This window comes from Topomyia yanbarensis, chromosome 3 (assembly GCF_030247195.1).
Source record: "Topomyia yanbarensis strain Yona2022 chromosome 3, ASM3024719v1, whole genome shotgun sequence".
Classification (NCBI taxonomy): Eukaryota; Metazoa; Arthropoda; class Insecta; order Diptera; family Culicidae; genus Topomyia; species Topomyia yanbarensis.
The window spans coordinates 78,733,683-78,754,652 of NC_080672.1; the positions used below are offsets into that span (position 1 = coordinate 78,733,683).

Genomic DNA, 20,970 nt, shown 5'->3' on the forward strand with positions numbered 1-20,970 from the left:
ACAGCATCATGCTGCTGCTGCTGCTGCTGCTGGAGGACGATCTATGTGAGAGCTTTTTCGCGCAATGAGCTTCGCCTGCATGCACTGCCGAGCATGAAGAAGACGCCACCGATGCCGTTCTCCCGCAGCAGCAACAGCTTTATGCTACCTAACTTCTGCCGAGCCGGGCGCGCGGCAATGTGTATATAAATACGGCCGAGATGATTGTATCAAATCATAAACAAATTAACCATCATTCCGAGTACAAACAACCAGAGGCGCAAGCATAGAGCCGTTTTCTTCTCCAGTGAGTGTCAAAATATCCGGCAGGATAGAACACAAAGTGATGTTGCAGGATAACAAAAGTGGTGTTCTAAACGATTTGTTCTTAAGTTTTGTGCTATCGTTCCAGATCCTTGTGTGACAGCAGAGCAGAGCAGAGTTTTCCTCACCCACCAATCCAGTGTGTTCCAATTAGAGTGATAAAACCAAGTAGCAATCATGAAGGTACATATACAAAATAGTTTGGGACTTTTTAATGGACTAATAAAACTAATAGACTGTTGTAATGTTTTGTGTAACGTAACGGTCGTTGTTCAGTAAGACGCAGCAAATCTGTGATGAAACCGATTGTTTTTGGAGTACAACAACAAGAAGCAAGAAAATGGGAGTGCTAAAGTGCTACAAATAATTCGGTTTGAAAGATACAGAAAAACTCCGCAAAAACTTCCGGACTTCTTTACGTATGTTCAGTCATAAACTTTGTATGAGTAATACATATCGCTACTGAAGATGGATAAATTCATCAAAACAGGATAGTGATTTATTCTGGAATTGTATCTAAGAATATTATTGACACATTTCCAGGAGCGTTTTTTAGAACTTGTGATTCAACAAAGTACTGTATGTAAACTAAACTCTAGTACTGTATGTAAAGTAAACTCTAGATGAGGTTTCTATTTCACAGGATTACTGAGCGTAGATTTCTGACAGACCAGAAATCTACGCTCAGTAATCCATGGAATATGAAGTACTGAAAACGCTTGATAAACTCGCGAACTTTCCTTGGAATTCCCGCCATCGTCTATCGCACACTGGAATGGTCTAGCTAAGTGGCCATTTTTTCAATATGGAACGATCAGTGCAGCATGCTAAGTTGTCTTTTCAGTTTTTTCAACTACCGCTTGATATTGCTCAATACTGATATCCTTGTTGACGAAATTTACTTTAGTGTCGAGGTATTACTGTAGCTCTTCTCGTCTGTAGTGCCAGCTTATTAAATCTCGTCGAAATTACACTGAACCTTTGTAAGTCTTAATGTACACACCAAAACAAATTTTATCATTGACGTAATCCCAAACTTGACACAATTTAACAAACTGAAATTCACGCAATGACGAGATATAACCGTGCTCCAATTAAGTTTGCATTACATGATTTACGAAAGTCACCGAAATATGATTTTGAGTCCACAGCTGCCAATTTCTTGCCAGATCATTAGTTTCCGTGCAAATTCATCGGTGAAATTATTGATCTAAGAGCTGCTTGAAGTCCGTCTTCATACAGATTTTTCGTACACGAGAAAGCATTCTCTGTACTTCGTCAGAACCCGGTCGTACAACTTTCGGGAACGTGTTCTGTTCGGTTGCTTGCAGATATGAAATGGTCGGTGTTAAGTCAGACCGGACCAAGTAGCAAAACATCAAAAAATGAGTTAATGATAGCACTAGATAAAAAATTTCTTCATCTACATTCCACTTTTACCGGATTTGAAATATGAACCAATAAACAAGAATTATGGCAAAAAATATTTTCCAATTATAATGTAAAGGATGCTGCGATTCAAACTTTAAACGCGTTTTTCTCGAAATCAATGCACTGTCACTTAGTCCGGTCTGACCTAATACCGACCAAATAAACAGTAAATAGCTCACAGGCGGATAGCATGCTTCAAAGATACAACAAGTTTTTTTGTTGACACTTTTAGCAGCTGGAAGGTTACGTTTATGCACTCTTAGCAACTTTAAAGTCAAAAGGAAGGGTTTTTTGAGTATTTTTTAACAAATTTTGCTTACACACTCCAAGCGGCTTGAACGTTCAGAAGAAGTTCCGTTTTTGTGCTTTTGACAGCTATGAAATCCACAAATATCACAAATTAGTTAGTGGGAAATTCAGTAAAAGTCCTGTTTACATAATCAAAACAGCTCGAAAGTCCAGATAAAATTACGTCCATGTACTCATATTGACTTGAAAAATTACACAAGTTCTTAGCAGATTGAAAGTTTATACAAGATCCGTTTAGATACTCCAAAAAACTAGAAAATTCAGAAGAACTTTCACTCATGTACTCCTAGACACTTGAAGGTTTAGAACAACATCCATTCCGGTACTTATATTTTTTAAGAATCTACAAGCTTTATTTATGTACTTCAAGCAGCTTGAATAACAAATTCCATTTGAACACTCTTAGTAACTTGGACGTTCGCACAACTTCCGTTTATGTAATTCTAGCAACTTTTAAGTTCAAAATAAATTTCACGTGACATTTTCAGCAACTTTAAGGCATAAGTTCTGTTAACGTACTCTTTACTACTCTAAACATTTTATCATTCGTGTACTGATAGTGACTTCAAAAATCACGCAAATTCCACTTTTGTACTCTTAGAAACTTGAAATTTTAAAATTAATACTTTTTGGTGGTATCCAATATGGAAAACATAACGAAATGGTGAGATAATCGGAAGCAATTTCATGAAAATAATCACTCCAGAGGTAGGATTTGAACCTACAACCCTTGGGAGTCAACTCATTTCGAGCTGTTCTCACCGTTGGATACCAACAAAAAAGTCTAAAATAAGGTATTGGATATAACGCTAAAACGGTAAAAATGAATTAATTTCCAAAATGAATTCTGATTGTGTAATTATAGTTATTTTATTGCATATAAAAAGTTCCTTTCGTAAAAAAGTTAAGAGAAAGCTCCATTTGAGTACTCTTGCCGACTTGAAAATTTACTTTAGCCAATTCTAAAGCTACCACAAATTAGGTTCCCTTTATGTATTTCAAAACAAGTTCTGTTTGTTCACTCTTAGGAACTAGAAAGTTCACATAGATAATACACGACGGGGCTGAATGAACCTCATGAATAGCGCAAAGGTTGGAAAGAGAGAAATAATTTTGTGTACCTTTTCAAAAGCATTTTCTAAAGCCTCATAGAAAGTTAAGGTTCAACTGAAAAAGTCTCAAAAAGCGGACATTTTTGAAATCGATTTTTGTCATACCGTTGGCAAAATCTTCCTGATAATCTATCAGTAGTATTCTATCAAAGCCCCTAATATGTTAATTTATTTTCATGAAGATTCTGTAAAGGCGTTGAGCCTTAAGGGGGCGTCTGGTGTAGTGGGCAATAAAAATCGACTTCTTTTTTGTTCGTTTAATTCTTAGTATTGAACCTCTAGAAGAATCTCCAGCAATCTCGGTGTCCACGCTGAACATCTTTTGTTTGATTGCTAGTTTTACTGTTTTTGACTCCGCAAGTCTGTTTGTACTTTCTATCGCTTCCGTGAACAAACCGGGCAAATCCAGCAGTGACAGCTTGGTAAAAATTGAAAAGCTCATGATTTAAAGAAGGAAAAATACACAATTGATTTTTGCATACTTTCAGTAAACAGATGAATCGGCATTTGGCCTATTGACCAGTAACCATTTATTTGATTCATTCAGCAAAAAATGGAACGTATTAATGGCGGTATCCGAATGAGGAAAGCTTTTTAATGAACCCCATTCAAAAAAACATAGAAAATAAATGGCGACACAGCGTAGTCAGAGAAAGTGTGGCGAACCTTGCCAACTCGATCACTAAAATTGCCGTACCTCGAAAATCATCGGAATTGTTTTTTTATTACGCCTTAATAATTTTCACAAAAATATATAAAGGCAGGCAGTCAAGTTTAACTTTTTATTTCCGCCATGTCTTCCAGTTTTCAAAACTTGAAATCTGTTGACGATCAAAAGACGTGTCTAAAACGTAAAATTAAGCATGTATATTGTCAGTCCAATTTACTAAGTTCAAGTTTGAAAATACTTTAATTTGAGTTCCTCGGAATAGAATGTCGATAGGGACCGACAGGTGTCACTCCTGACTCACCGTAGCTAAACTTATTCGATCTTAACCTAAGCGATAATTAATGCAATTTATCCCAATTAGACAAATAGCGTTTATTAGATCGTCGGAATGGGTTTCAACTAGGAATACGATTTACCTCCGTTCAACGCCTACTCCATCTAATTGCCCTCAATCACAGCCTAGCTTTTGACAGCAGCTGCTATGTTGACCTACACACCTAACACATTCCGTTCAGTAGTGAAAATTGGCGGAGTTATTCAAAAATGTGGGCTAGTGACAATCACAACGTTGTTAGCCCTCCTGCCCAATGTTAATAACTATTAAATAGAATGGTGGTCGTATGTTTTTTATGAATTCCCCAATGGATGTTACCCACTTTTGAGTGGGTGCACTATTTAGTCGATTTGCTTCAAATCTCCTAAATTTAGCTAAAAGTGCACCTACTCAAAAAATTAAAGCATCCATTGAGAAAGATACACAGACGCACTTCCAATGTTTTATTAACTTGTATTCCATGTTGGGATGGTGTAGTGAATATATTTAGCCATTTTTGATTAGTTTGCGTTACTCAGAGGCTGAGTAGCGTTTGTCGAACGTGTACGCTTACAAATTTTACGGATAGCTCGACTAAATTGAATCCGTATTTGAATTGACAGCATTAATAAGTGTTGTTCATATAAATGTCCGGCAAAAGATGGAATGGCGGGAAATAATTGTAAACTTCATTTCCATAGGTGGCCGTGTCACCTGTGAGGATGAAAAAGGTTTAGACTGATCAGTCTGACCTCCTTCCTTTTCAAATAAGTGAACCGTTTTTTCGACCACTACCCGACCAGAATGAAATAACAAGATTGTAACAGAACACAATTTTTGTAACATATTGTGTTATAAATTAGGTCTCGTTAGTTGTTAAAATAACAGAAATTTATAACAAGTAACAATGCGAGATATAGTTTTGAAATATTTCTGTTATGTGTTTCTGATCGGGTACACTCGCGATGTTAGGTTGAGTGAGCACCCGCTGCATACAATGCATCATGCAATTCAGCGGTGGGAGTATAATACTACTTTGTTACACAATGTCGTCTATAATATTGAAAAGGCCCTTTCGCGCTTTTGGCAACATATCTTACAATTCATTATAGAAGCAGCACAAGGTCACCTATCAAGACCTGGGTGTACGCAATGCATAGCAACCGACACATGTACTCATCGAAAACTGAGTGTCTGCGGATGTCATCAAGATGGTGGAACATTGTTTCCGATGGTTTGTTAAGGAGCTCTATAATGTTTACCGGTATTTGCAACACGCTTTTGATTTTATGCAGCAAGCATTCTGTGTTGTTGAGCAGTGGTGTCTTCATGTTGTTCTATCAGTTAATCCAAATGAAATATCAGTGATGCTTTTCACGTAACGAAGGATTACATTGGGAGCTCGTACATTGCAGTTCTTTGAATCTAAAATTATTGTCATAGAAGAAGCTAAGTACGTTGGGGAATTCTTGGCTCACATCGATTTCAGAATCAAGAGAGACTGCAAGGAAGGCCAAGTACATTCAATGGATCCATACAACAATTGTTAGAGCAGTACAGCGAATCAAATTTGCGCCTCAGTATAGTAAGTCGTCGAGTACCGGATTGGCGGATGGTATTCTTCGGACCCGCGGGGAATCCTTCAAAAGTCATCGGACCTCGAGTCGCTCTCGCTTCAGTTTCCTTCTATGCAGGCGTAGTGGTAAGGACGATGGCGGTTACATAGTGGCACTCTGGAGCTTATCGGTTCCACAAGGCAGGAGGAAACTCTAAAAACGAGAAATAAAAGAGAGGGGCTAAATTGGGATATTTATCGTTTTTATGAAGGTATAAATAAGGGACATATAGGGGAAATCACGAGTTGCCAGCATATCTCGGACTGGTACATTGGGTGGTCTACCTCGGGCCCGAAGGGATTCCTTTAACTGAGACCTGGCGTCACAATACCCGGCGCACACCCAGACAACGTGCTCGATGTCATGATAGCCCTCGTCACAAGCGCACAGACTACTCTCCGCAAGCCCAATACGCCGCAAATGCGCATCCATGGTGTAGTGATTGGACATAAGTCGGGACATTACGCGAATAAAATCCCGACCCACATCCATCCCCCCGAACCAAGGCTTCGTTGATACCTTTGGGATAATCGAATGTAGCCATCGTCCAAGTTCCCCATTGCTCCACGAGGTTTGCCAACTGTTGAGCGTCCTCTGACGACAAATACTAAAAAATTCGTTGAAGCAGATTGGTCTTTCGTATATGTCACCATTTAATGCGCCCACCTTTGCTAATGAGTCGGCCTTTTCATTGCCCGGGATAGAACAATGAGAGGGGACCCAAACAAAGGTAATCTGATAAGATTTTTCAGATAACGTACACAAGGACTCCTGTATCTTCCCCAGAAAATACGGTAATTGCTTTTTAGGCTTCACCGCACGAAGAGCCTCGATAGAGCTGAGGCTGTCCGAAACGATGAAGTAGTGATCTGTGGGCAGAGTGTCGATGATCCCAAGGGTGTACTGAATTGCAGCTAACTCTGCGACGTAAACTGAAGCGGGATCATTGAGCTTGAATGAAGCGGTGATAGTATTGTTGAAGATACCGAAGCCAGTGGACCCATCGAGATTTGATCCGTCAGTGTAAAACATTTTGTCGCAGTCGACTTCTCGGAATTTATTATAAAATATATTGGGGATCACCTGCGGGCGTATATGGTCCGGAATTCCACGAATCTCTTCCTTCATGGATGTGTCGAAGAATACAGTAGAATCAGAAGTATCTAGGAAACGGACACGGTTGGGATTGTACGAAGAAGGATTGATGCTCTGTGCCATGTAGTCGAAGTACAAGGACATAAAACGGGTTTGAGAATTAAGCTCGACGAGCCTCTCGAAGTTTTCAATTACCAACGGGTTCAGAATGTCGCATCGGATGAGCAATCGATATGAGAGTTCCCAAAATCGATTTTTTAGCGGAAGAACGCCCGCCAGCACTTCGAGACTCATCGTATGGGTCGAGTGCATGCAACCCAAGGCAATGCGCAAGCAACGATACTGGATTCTCTCCAGTTTGATGAAGTGTATGTTCGCAGCGGAGCGGAAACAGAAACACCCGTACTCCATCACCGACAATATCGTTGTTTGGTACAACCTGATCAGGTCTCCTGGGTGAGCACCCCACCATGTTCCAGTTATTGTTCGGAGAAAATTGATCCTTTGTTGGCATTTCTGTTTCAGATACCTAATGTGACATCCCCAGGTACCTTTAGAGTCGAACCAGACCCCGAGATATTTAAATGTGAAAACCTGGTTGATCGTTGCACCCATTAATAAAAGCTGGAGTTGCGCCGGCTCACGCTTCCTAGAAAAAACAACCAACTCAGTTTTCTCCGTGGAGAACTCAATACCCAGCTGAAGAGCCCAAGCAGACAAATTGTCCAAGGTATTTTGTAATGGTCCTTGCAAGTCGGCAGCTTTGGGCCCTGTAACAGAGACCACCCCGTCGTCTGCAAGTTGCCTTAGCGTGCATGAATTGGCAAGACAATCGTCAATGTCATTCACGTAAAAATTGTAGAGCAGGGGACTTAGACATGAGCCCTGGGGAAGACCCATGTAGCTAAATCGCGATGTTGTTAAATCGCCATGCGAAAAGTGCATGTGCTTTTCAGACAACAGGTTTAGCAAAAAGTTATTTAAAATTGGCGAAAGACCATGCTGGTGCAGCTTCTCTGACAGAATGTTGATAGAAACTGAGTCAAAAGCCCCCTTAATATCCAAGAAGACTGATGCCATCTGCTCTTTGTTAGCATAGGCCATTTGGATTTCTGTAGAAAGCAACGCAAGGCAATCGTTCGTCCCTTTGCCTTTGCGGAAGCCAAATTGTGTATCTGACAGTAAACCATTTGCTTCAACCCAATTGTCGAGGCGAAACAAGATCATTTTCTCGAATAACTTCCGAATACAGGACAGCATTGCAATCGGCCGATACGAGTTGTGGTCGGAGGCTGGTTTTCCTGGTTTTTGGATGGCGATGACCTTCACTTGCCTCCATTCATAAGGGACAATGTTACCCTCAAGAAACTTGTTAAATAAATTCAACAAGCGCCTTTTTGCAGTGTCAGGCAGATTCTTCAGCAAGTTGAATTTGATTCTGTCTAACCCTGGGGCGTTATTGTTGCACGATAAGAGAGCAAGTGAGAACTCCACCATCGAAAATGGTGTTTCGTTCGCGGTATCGTGAGGAGACGCGGCGCGGCACGTTTTCTGTACCGGGACAGAGTCCGGACAGATCTTCTTGGCGAAAGCGAATATCCAACGGTTTGAATATTCCACGTTTTCGATGGTACTATTACGGTTACGCATACGTCGAGCCGTACCCCAAAGAGTGTTCATCGCTGTTTCTCTCGTTAACCCGTCGACGAACCGGCGCCAATAACTGCGTTTTTTGGCTTTCATTAGACTCTTCATTCGCCTTTCTAACGACGCGTACTGTTGATAGCTAGCGGGTAACCCGTCTTCCCGGAAGGCCTTATATGCAGTGGACTTTTCCGCGTACAGCTCTGAGCACTCTTTATCCCACCACAGGGTGGGAGACCGTCCCTGGGTATTCGCGCTGGGTACTGGTTTAGTCTGAGCTTGACTCGCACTGTCGAGAATCAAGCCAGCCAAAAACCTGTACTCTTCCTCCGGAGGGAGTTCTTGAGTGGATTCGATTTTAACGGATATCGCGGTCGCGTAACTCTTCCAATCAATGTTCCGTGTGAGGTCATACGAGACATTGACTGTTTCCGATGGTCTTGAACCGTTAGCAATTGAAATCACGATAGGCAAATGATCGCTACCGTGGGGATCAGGGATCACCTTCCACATGCAATCTAACTGTAGCGATGTCGAGCAAAGCGATAAATCCAACGCGCTTGCGCGTGCTGGTGGTGTAGGAATCCGCGTCATTTCTCCCGTGTTTAAAATGGTCATGTTGAAATTATCGCAAAGATCTTGGATTAATGTTGATCTATTATCATCATGAAGACAGCCCCATACCGTACCGTGCGAGTTAAAGTCTCCCAGAACTAGCCGCGGTGCCGGTAAGGATTCCGTGATATTACAAAGCGTTCGGTGCCCTACCGAGGCTCTAGGAGGAATGTAGATGGAAGCAATGCAAAGGTCTTTACCTTTGATTAAAACTTGACAAGCGACAATTTCAATGCCTGGTGTCGAAGGGAGGTTAATTCGGTTGAAAGAATAGCACTTTTTGATCCCCAAAAGTACTCCTCCATAGGGGTTTTCTCGATCCAGACGAATTATATTAAAGTCGTGGAAGTTGAGATTTATATCGGAAGTTAACCAAGTTTCACATAATGCGAAAGCATCACATTTTAAACTATTTAGTAAAAATTTAAAGGAATCGATTTTCGGGAGGATACTTCTGCTGTTCCACTGTAGAACAGTGATCGAATCGGTGACCTCGTTCGATGACTTAGCCATCGAAGGATACGATCGCTGCAAGGAGGGGCCATTTAGTAGTCAACTGCTTCAAAAATGTTTGCACTATAGGGAGAAAACGTATCAGAAGGCTTTTAAGAGGATCAGTAACATTGAAAGCTGTGAAAATTAAGTCCACTATGTCAGAAAATTTCATTAGTCCGCTACTGGACTGAGTATCTGTTTGAAAAAAGGGGACACTTGGGGTTTTGGATGTCCCTGGAAGTGGTGGGTACTCCTTGTTAGAATTAATATTTCCAAGTCCTGGAGCAAATTGCTTCGGCTTTTGTGCATCACTTCCGTTGGATTTATTGGTTGTAGATGGCGCACTCTGAGTGGACGACACCTTGGCACCCTTACGAGGCAATGTAGGGGAGGCTGGATTTCTCCTCTTCCTGGATTCCCCTGGGTTAACCAAAGATGTTCCCTCTCGTGGGTCGTCAGATTCTTGCTCAACGTTAGCCAAACCAGCATAGGGATTTTCGGACAGGACAGATGGCGAAGCATTCTTTAGCATTTCTGCATAAGAACGCCTTGAGCGTTCCTTAAGGGAGCGCTTAATTTTATCCCCGCGCTGCTTGTACGCAGGACATGATTTAAGAGCATGTGAAGGGCCCCCGCAGCAAATACACTTTTCAGTTTCTTTGTCGCAAGAGTCATCCTCATGCTCTCCTTCGCATTTGCCGCATCGTTTCTTATTTCCACAATATGTGGCTGTGTGGCCCAACTGCTTGCAATTGCTGCAGCTCATGACCCGCGGTACAAACAGGCGAACTGGTAGGCGAACCCTGTCAAGGAGGATGTAGTTGGGAAGAGAGGACCCGGCGAATGTCACCCGAAGCGAGCCTGATAGAGAGTAGGTAGTCTTACCTCCCTCGGTGTTTGCGGTATACAATTCTTTGCATTCTAAGATCTTAATCTGTTCAAGAGAGGGGTCCTTAAAGCAGCCAACCCCGTGCTCCAACAGTTCTTCGCATTTCAGGCCCGGTTCGGACACTACCCCATCGATTTCACAGGCCACACAAGGCACGTATGCTTTAAATTCCCGCGTAAAGCGCTCACAGCAAGCAATCGCGTTTGCCTGGCCGAGATCATTCACTAGAACACGTATCTTGTTTGCCCGAACACGTGTTATCTGAGCTACTGCCGGGTAATTAGCTGTCAGATCTCGAGAAAGTTTTAATATATTAACCGGTTTCTCTCCGGTCCGAAAATATACCACCCATGGCCCAGAGGAACCTTCTGGGTACTGCTTTATACGGGGAGCAATGCGAGTATTAGGGGGATCAGGGACTTCCATGATTACATCAGATGGTATTTCGCCCTCGGCCATTTAAGCACGAGGGCAGAGCGTTATATAAACGGGAATGTGTCTTATTATTTGATTACAAGGTAGAGTAAAAGTAGGGAAAAGGAAAGAAAGCAAACGAGGAAAAAAAATAAAGCAAAACTTATCTGCAAACGACGTCGATTGTTCCGCACCAGCGAAAACAATGTACTGGATTTACTGCCGGCACCAGCAGAATGTCAGCTAATGAACGAACAAAGGATGACCTTGAATCACTGAAATTTACACACCGAACACCACTGTGAAATATAACGATCCGTTCCGTTCAAAGGTTGGGAGACGTATCAAGAATATGTTATTGTCCCTAATCCAGTCTGCTAAATAGGCTTTATCAGTAGACTAAATTATTCCTCCATGGACGGAGAATCCAGGCTATTTACTGTGTTGTATTGTGATTCTATTGTGTTGTCATTTTTCATTCCTCTACCTTTTTGTTTCGGAATCAGGAAAATAATGATATGGCATGGCAAGGCACAAATCTCCTAATGACATGGGAAACGTGCCAATCGAACCAATATATTCTGATTCCTGTTTCCAGTGACAAATGTGTTGATCTTTTAAGCTAGGAATAGTCTGATCGCTCCAGCTCCTAACAGTTCTTTTCTTTATTTTGCCTAGCACCTCGCTATCAATTTTAAAGCCGTTAAATTCACGTCAATTTTAAAAAGCAATAAATTTCCAAAATTCAATTGGTAGATTGGTATTAGTCTTTTTAGCGAATTGATTTTCATGGATGTTTCGAATAGAACACCAAAACTCTAGTGTAGTTTTGATTGTGAATTTAACACGCCTTCGCCTCACGTCATCTATTAAAACTTGTAGCTGGTTTACGAGGCTTTTTGGAGACTTTCTTCACGATCGCCCGGGAACGTCCGATAGGTCGAAACTAAGGAGATTTGTAGATTGATGTCTCTCTTGATGAAATCTATACCCTTTTTCGTGAGTCATTTCTTTTTGTAAAAAATGGTAGACTTCAATCCACAGGAACATGTCGCTTGCCATACCAGCACTTTTCGACCTAGTATCACCACTTGAATCGACTTGTCCGCAAAGCTTACATACCCTCCTACGACGGCAATTTAATAGTTTTTAGTCCTCTTTCACATAGGTTTCGCAGTCCATCAAAATACATGTATCCGGTCGCTTTAAAAATCGCGAATACAATTTGCGGATCATATATGCATCACGTTGCTTTTGGTGTGAACTTTATACGTGTTCAGGTTGTTCCAAAATATGGTTCCATGCTGCATCATTCCGACGCACGTTTCTGTTTTATTGGCCAAATCACATATCGACACTGATTTGAGCTTCCTAATTACAGATACCACTTTCTGATCCAGTTTCTGGTTGAAGATCTTAGTAACAGCCAATTGAAAGTGTTGTAATTGTTTCATGTTCTCCATTTGTTATCGATCCCAGCAACGCTTTAGTATAGCAAACGTGCTATGAAAAATCAAATTTTACACGACTTTTAAACAACGAATCGGATATGGGCGATGCTTACACAATAGTTTTGTCGACAGACGTCCGTTCAGAGCATTTAATTTGTGTAAAACCTAACATTCTATTCAAAAATAATTGGGTTAATACCACCAGCTTCACTACTCACATTGACTGAATTGAGAGCTGATCACATAGAGATTTCAAAATGACCGATTTGATTAATCTCTCGTTGGGATATAGTACCCAGGTAACCACCAAGCATTAGTGTATGCAGTAAAATAGCGTATAATTTGCATTTCAGATGCTTCTTGCAGTATATAAGCATTCCTAATGCAGAACTGTTGTTAATCGGTATTCAAAAAAACTGTTTAAAAACTTCTTGCCAGTAAGCAGCATTCTAAATGCACGACAGCAGTAAAATAACATTTTTACGGCACAGCAGTAATGTAGCCGTATGTTTTGCCAAACGCGACTTTTAAATAGCATTAAAAATTACTTAAATGCTTATCAGGTACCTGTTAAGACTCATTTATTTGTTACCGGGGTAGTAGGACGACGCTAGTGTTTTAACGGATATTCAAGGTTGAAACCAGCATTTTAGTTTTTTATTATTTGTTTATTTGACAAGTCCCATTGCGGCAACTTAACAGAGCCGTGTCGTTTTAAATATATTTACAATATAAAAAAATAAAAAAAATATTATGGTTTGGGATTGATTAATTTTTATCCTGTCCTTCACGTCAATGTCATCATCGTTAATGCTGTCTTGGTGATTTCGATCAGATGTTCTTCCATGCATTTTGCACTTACGGGTCACCAGCGCAAAGCCGACGCTATTTGTATGAAATTCCTCGCCGTTGGTGCCGGCCGTTGATTTTGAGATACTGGACGCTGCTTTTGTGGTTGTTATCACGATCTGAACAGCTCTCACAATTTTGGCAAACATTTATGGTTTAGATGATGGTATTGAAACATCATGCAACCTTACCTCGAATGATACTGCACATTGGCGACTTCTGTAAGCCTAAGCTCCATGTTCGTCGTCAGAAAAGATTCCACCTCACGAAGATTTGGTTGAATGAGAGTTAACGACCACGCAGTTGAGTTGGAGGATTGCTTTTTCATCAACTTCATTCATGACTGCAAGAATAAATACAATATTTTCTTAGTCATTAATACAATACATACTAGATCCAGAGGCTGCTAATAGTCGTACAGTTTACTCGTTTGTAGCTCTAACTCAGGCAAAAGTATACGCTTATTCTCGGTTACTGATTACAGAAAAGACTTAAAAATGAGTAAAATTTGTTTATCAGATCAATTTGAGGTCATTGCTACTATATCATTCCTAATTACCAGACATCCTTTTATCCGTTTTTAAAAAGATACGATTTTTGTAAAAAATCAGAAAATCCATTTATTTAAGACCAAACCGTGCCTACACAAAAAGGAGAAAAAGTACGAGAAACAATTGGGAATGATGTAGAATCGGATGAAAATAGCTCGCTACGATCAAGCATCATATTGAGTTACATAACAAATTTTACTAATTTTTTGAGTAAAAATGCTCTTTGTGGCAATGAATAGCTGAGATTAAGCGTATAAAAATTAGATTGTAGTATTATACATGTATTTATTCGAATATCTATTCCCTGTGTCTACACCATCAGTTCTGCTAGGGAATACCAACAATTCATGACGTGGATCTAAAATCTCAGTCATTAAGAATGTAATAAAATGACGATGGAGTCATATCATCGTTTGGGCTTCAGAAATATTGATTTTGATTATTCCTTTGTTAGCATAATCAACAAAGAGCCTAAAGGCATCATTTGAGCTTTGGTAGTGATGTCAGGACGCAACTATTACAGACAGGAAAAACGCTCACTTATCGTCGAAAATAAGCAATATTACGTATGTAAATGATATAGAGCACAGGGCTCAGCTGACTTCCTTGCGACACTCCTGGTGGAACAGAAAAGAAACATGAAAGCGCAACCTGTTTACCGATTTTCGAAACAAACTTTTTGAAGGAGAACATCACCGCTGATTTTGACGGATATAAGGAGGAGTTGAAGTTACAAATCTAGTGAATAAGCCGACATTGTAGACCACTTTTTCAACGTCAAACAATACCATAGCGGTGAACTTGGGTACATCTTTACTGCCCATTATCGCATATTTGTATCATTTTCTATAGAATTTCCTATTTTTATGGGACTGGTTTGGCATCATAGGCAGTTTAGTCCTTCCTTCTAATGTTGATTATTATCCATATTAGTTTGTTTAACGACAAACCTGATCAACCAATTGAGAATAAATTTCTCAATCGATTTCCTCGGCACAGAAAAAATGGCAACCAATCAGTGTCGGTTGAAAGTAATGTCGGATACATTTTGGGTTTAGAGATGATATTTTTCAACTATCATATCTAAGAAAAAACCATAAATAATGGTTCTAAACTCTTGCCAATGTTTATGCTTCAATCCATCGTCATTATGAAATTGACTTTACATATGACGAACACTAAATATAACTTCCAGCAATGAAAATTGGATTCGAATCGCACTGCTCACCTAACATTCTTCTATTAAATTCTTCTCATATACTGGTTAGTTCGACTGGCCTGTCTCAGAGATTATGCTTATAGCGATGCGCGAAGGCTAAAATCAAAAGTTCCAATCGAACCCAAAACAACGGTTCCAAACGAGCAATGTAAACAAATATGGCGAATTTAGGAAGTAATGGACTATTGAGATTGAAGTAAAAAGATATTCATATTGTTATAATAACATACGAAAGGTGTAAACATTATATGTATACATACTAAATAAATTTTATGATGCAAATAAAATACGAGATTTTTTAAATACATTAAAATTACAAATCCATTGATCGACTGTCTATTCCCTCATTTTATATAGCTGGTAGATGCAAAGTCTGGCATCAGTAAAGTAGCCAATATTACTATTACTGCGGCAATATTACTATTACTCATCAACTGCATCATTGATATATTCTCTCTAGTACAACGAAGAACATGTAGACAGGCTTAGTAACGTAAATCAATGCGTTTACGAGTTGCATGATATTTAAAACATCGTCTTTGGCCTGTCTATAAGCATGCCATCTCTACACGGAAAAATAAAACAACCCAAAGAATAAGTTCTTTTATCTAACTTTTGAGTTGTGCGTCGCTTTCCCACTTATTAGCGTTGTCGAAAACAAAACGAGAGATTCGACTCAGTCGATGTTTCCGTGGATTAAGGTTGTTTGAATATACATAACATTGGGTAAATTCAACTTACATTTAAGTACATTTAACTCAAGGTTGACTATAAAAAACCTATCAATGAGTTGTGATTTTTGCCGTGGTTAAAGGTAAACAACCTTCAAAACGGTTTACCTAATTTTAACTTATTTCACGATACCCCGAGATTAAAGCAAAAGAACTCAATTTTGGGTAGTTTTTCGTATGCGTGTATCACTTGAAATGCATGAAATGTCCTCAGCTTTCAGTAGCGGTTTGATTACTCGAACTTTGAAAGCACGGAGCCCAGATTAGTGCAAGGAAAACCAGTAGGTAATATAAAATCTGTGCAACCTATTTTCTCCAACGAAAAACAAAAGGGAGAGAGAAGCCGTTTCTACCCAAAAATGAGGAAAGATTCCCCAAAGCCGAATAAATTTCGGTTAAAAAATCATTCCCTCTCCTTTATTTTCGGGCAGCGAAATAAGGACAATAGATTAAAATTACCTACTGATAGGTAATGGGATTTAAGTGTGTGGAAAGTGCGCAATAGCAGCAAAACTCGTCTTGTTGTTTCGCACGCACTTTGCCTGTCACCCGATTCTCGGAGCTGACGTATTGTGCATGAGTAAGCTGACCAACTCTGCCGAAAAAATTCGTGCATCATGCGGACTGTGTGGCTGACCGTGGTGAACGATCGCGCTTCGTTGCAGAATGGTGTACGGATTTTTTCGACAAAGTTGGTCAGCTTATGCATGAGTTACACGTGTGGACAGTTTTAATGAACGATTAGACAATTGTATTATGCTGTTGCAGTTTCAATATCACGTTCCGCATTTGAGACTGGCAGGAAAATCCACATCAATATTTCATCCAGTTAGAAAATCGAAGAAATCAGTCACCCTTTTCCGTCTGTTTACGTTCGATATTGACTTCATGAATAATAATCACTATAGGAACATTTGTTGAGTGTATACTTTTAATAATTTAAAATTAGTACCACTCACGTGTAAACAAATTACGTTTCGAGAGGCAACAGTGTTTGAAAGCTTGTACCGCCGATGCTGAAAAGAAGAAAAAAAAACAATGTATCTTCCCACCGAAAGAAAAGCTATTTCTCTTCCCTACCTGTTGTACTGCAAAAAAAACCATTCTACAGCTTTTAATTTAGTGCTATTATCACTACAGCCAGCACCGTAAAATGAGTTGCATTCTATAGGTGATGCAATGCGATTGCTCTCTCACTTCTTTTCTATTAATTTAAGTCGTAATAAATTGATATTTCCTTATATTTGCTACGACTTTTCCGTTTTAATTGCATTCAAATATGACCTTCTTCTTTGTTAAATATATCTCATTGAGCTCCGCAGCATAACAAAATTTATTTTTGTTCTAAATGTATTTTATTTTCCCAACAATTAAAAGTTCAAAACATTATTATCTTCACAAACTTATGATTATGGCGAATGAGCCCACTGTCAAAATGCTCTTCGAGGAGAAATTCCAGACAAACCATTATTGGCCGAACACCGTTCATAGTTCAAGCCAACAAAAGAGAATTTTTTTAGATTTTTACTATCAACAGTACTGTGATTAACGAGTGACGGTTTATCTGAGGTTTTCCCGCAAAGAAAATTGTGACAGTTTGTCGACTTTTATTTATTTTTTTATAGCCACACTAGTCAGTTTTCAGCCACAGGGGTAAGCAGTTTTGGCGGTTTAAGCACTATTTACACCTATCCGATCCGTTTCAGTGTCGGTTGAACCGTCACAGAATAGGGTCGGAAAGGTGTAAATTTGGCTTTACTCAGCAAAAGGGATTGTGGCCAAGATGATTGAAGGAAAGGTGTAACACTTTCAATTCAATTTATTTAAAAAAAAATATTTGTAATTTTACGTATAAACAGATACAATAAAATTTGACTTCGAATCTTAAGCTTCAGTAGATAAACCAGTTCTCATTTCGTCCTCAAAAGGAAAACGGGGATTTCCTCAGCTTGTGCAATTTACCTCTGCCAATCTAATCATTTTGGCACGAAAAGCCGTCCCATGCGAGAAATTGAGTGAACTTCGTTTTGATTGGACTACTAACCAACTGAATCTTTGCTGGGTAAATGTCAAATTCACTTGTTCACTCAAACAGAAAATAGTTGAAGATGTGACCAATTGCTTTCTACACTACTACCATTCCTTTCGGACACTTGGATTGGATTAGTTATATTATATTGGTTATAATTTTCATTCAATTTCGCTAGAATTTCTAGTAGCTTTTTCAAGAAATTTATATTTGTTCCTTACTCAAGGCGCACTTTCCACCGAAAGTCTGCAAAGTTGGTGAACCAACTCGAGTCAAACATTGTCCAAAAGTATCCAATTTATATTATTAAAGAAACTACTTTCTTCAGAGTTCTTAAATCGAATAAGCGAAATCCAGTGTTTGTACTGTACTACAACACAATTAACAGGTTCCAATCAACAATGAAGTGTACCACTGTTTTATAATTGAAATTCCAAAAAGACTGTTTCCAATTTCATGCGGACAAAATTTAATAAAATACCCATATTTTTGTTTGAGATTTTAACGAACAACATTCCGTGAACAATCGCTATTTTCGGCAATTCAAAATCTAGCGCGTCATTCTTCTCTACAACGCATCAGAACCGGTTTGTGATTGTTCACATCCACTTCCAAGCAGGGCTCAATTCTACAGTCTCGTTTTCCATTCCAATTCTACACTCCAAAACTCCACCCCCCACAACGCTTCAACCATGCTTGACTGGTAATCGTTCAGGTGGAAGTGTTTAGAAACAGAAACAAAAACAACACCATGATACGAACAGCCCAATGACGCATTCCATGACGACTACCTCACGGAAAGGTGACTTATTTGTCTTCAGTGTTGTTCTTCGTGTCCAAGCAATTGCACGTGCGGAAAGTTTTTAGCTGTTCTACTATATAAATCGTCCTTTGATTGTGATATACATCTGAACGCATTCCGAGTTCAAGTTCAAAATACAGATCGTAATTCACGCTTTTGTGTGTTATTTTTCCGCGTAACAGATCTTCGCCGCCGTTGCCGTGATCTCGCTGGCCGTTCTTGCGGCAGCCGAACCACCAGCCCCTCGCAGCAACTATCTTCCACCGAACCAGCAGCAGGCCGGCAATTTCAATGGGGCTAACGGTTACAACTATAACACAAACAATAACGGCTACAACTATCCCTCCACGGCCCCTTCCGCGCAGTATGGCGCACCATCCGGCTCAGGAACAAGCGGATCTGAAGGATACAACTATGCCGATGCCAATGCCGAGCCGGCCAAATATTCTTTCGAGTACAACGTCCAGGACTCGTACTCCGGTAATGACTTTGGGCACATGGAATCACGCGACGGAGACCGCACCGTTGGACGCTACTATGTCCTGCTTCCCGATGGTCGCAAGCAAGTAAGTCATCCGGCCCCATCATTCTATGTCAATCGTATCAATTCTCGCTATATCACACGTTTCATTTTTATACTAATACCACCTTCTTAGATTGTGAACTACGAAGCCGACCAGAACGGATACCGCCCAACCATCACCTACGAAGATACCGGCGCTGGAAGCAACGGATCCGGTGGATACCCAAACAGCCAGGGTGGATTCCAGGGATACCAGTAAGATGGGATCTGACCATCAACCATCAGCGCAACGACTCAAAACTTGTTAGGAACGAATTTTAGCTCTATAGGTTATTGTTCTAGTGAATTTAATTACAGCCCTTTGTTCTCATACTCATACTCATACTCATACCGAACACCAGTGGCTGGCGGGGAACCTGATTCCAACCGTCTTGATGGCCAGTATTGAAGCAGGAATCAGTTTTCGTGCGAGGCACCGCGAGTATCGGCTACCGTTCACCAATTTGACAACACACAAGCTACAAGGTCATCTGACCTCTTGAAGCAGAACCAATTGGCCTGCGTTAAGCCAAACCGAGCTAAGCGCCATAATTTTTTTCGTGTATTTTTCGTACCAAAATTCATTTCTCGATAACGTACCATTTACGTAGAAAGTCAAAGAACACTTGCTTGCTTTCGTTTGCTATTTGAGCTCCCAATACATAATAGATATTAGAGTTCCTGGTGTTACATTGGATGTTAAAGCGATTTTAGATAAAGTACCTCAAAATGGCGCTTGGTCCTCTTTGGCTTAACACAGGCCAATTTAAATTCGCCTAAAATTTATATCAAATCAGAAGAAAACAAAATCACTTACCAAAAAGACCAACGGCTTCGAACACTGGAAAATGATTTCAACTTTTTGAAGAAACGAAAAAAAAACTAATTAAAGTCAAGTCAAAAATTATGCTTTTATAAACCAATGCTTCAAAAAATTCTAGGAACATAGTTTCTGAAACAAGAATTTTCAAAAAATTTAGTTAATCAAGTTTGATTGATTGGCGACAAAAAAATACCATTATTATTATTATCATCATAAGTTACCATTCTGCAAGCAAATGAAAAAATGTGAGGAAAACGATGATAACTGCCATAAATGTTTAAGTGAACAACGAATCAAGTAGAAGACGAGACAAGCAAAACCGGTGCCGCCCGCAACACGATCGAACAGGACGGCACTGACACGCAAATGCATGATGCTCCCTGGGAAGAAAACCTCTGTAAATAGGTAAATGTTATTTGTACAAAATGTTCTTTCTTTCTTTTTTTATTTGCAATAATGTTACAGATATGTACAATTTTGTAATGTTAACGAAACAATGTTTAAAGAATAATAAAGCCCGAAGAGGACACGATCGGCACTCCCAGCTCGGGGGCGTAGCTTAAACGGAGCCAGTTCCGAGAGCTCGGGAGTGGTTGATTGTTTGCTTTGGAAAACGAATGCTTTTGCGGTCGGAATTAGTGCCAGTTGATAGTATCACAGTCCGTAGAATGTTGTGATTCAGCTTAGCTAGTATGATCTTCCCATATTCGATAAAAAAAAAGTAAATGAAATTTCAATTCGAAACAAACATTAATTGGTCAACTCCAATTATCAATAAAAAGTCATATTTCTATCAAATGACTTCCAAAATGTAGTCCTATCCGCAGCGCAAATATGCCTCTCTTTCTCGCTACTCAGTGATACACGAAGTAGTCGACAATCATATTTCCATTTTAGGCCTCCTCCACTGCTCTGTGATCGACACCATGAACTCTGAAATTAGTCCTAATTAAAATCTGTATGTAAGATTTCGCGATGGTGATGGTTCTTTTGCACAATAGTTCTATAATGCAAAGTTGGTGTGTCGTTTCAAATTAGTTTGCTGTT

At 39.8% G+C, this 20,970-nt stretch overlaps 1 protein-coding gene across 1 annotated transcript; it reads left to right on the forward strand.

Moving 5' to 3' along the window:
- Positions 1-244: 244 nt before the first annotated feature.
- Positions 245-20,541, forward strand: LOC131691817 (pro-resilin-like). The gene is made up of 4 exons (XM_058978481.1): positions 245-286; positions 392-486; positions 18,721-19,104; positions 19,195-20,541. Exons 2-4 carry the CDS (start codon positions 481-483, stop codon positions 19,318-19,320), a joined length of 516 nt encoding a protein of 171 aa, XP_058834464.1. The 5' UTR covers positions 245-286; positions 392-480; the 3' UTR covers positions 19,321-20,541.
- The last annotated feature ends 429 nt before the right edge of the window (positions 20,542-20,970 follow it).

What these genes read in the sequence shown, in the direction of transcription:
- LOC131691817 (XM_058978481.1), top strand. An exon ending in TTCCCGATGGTCGCAAGCAA is followed by an intron (nt 19,105 to 19,194) that starts GTAAGTCATCCG and finishes CCACCTTCTTAG; the next exon opens with ATTGTGAACTACGAAGCCGA.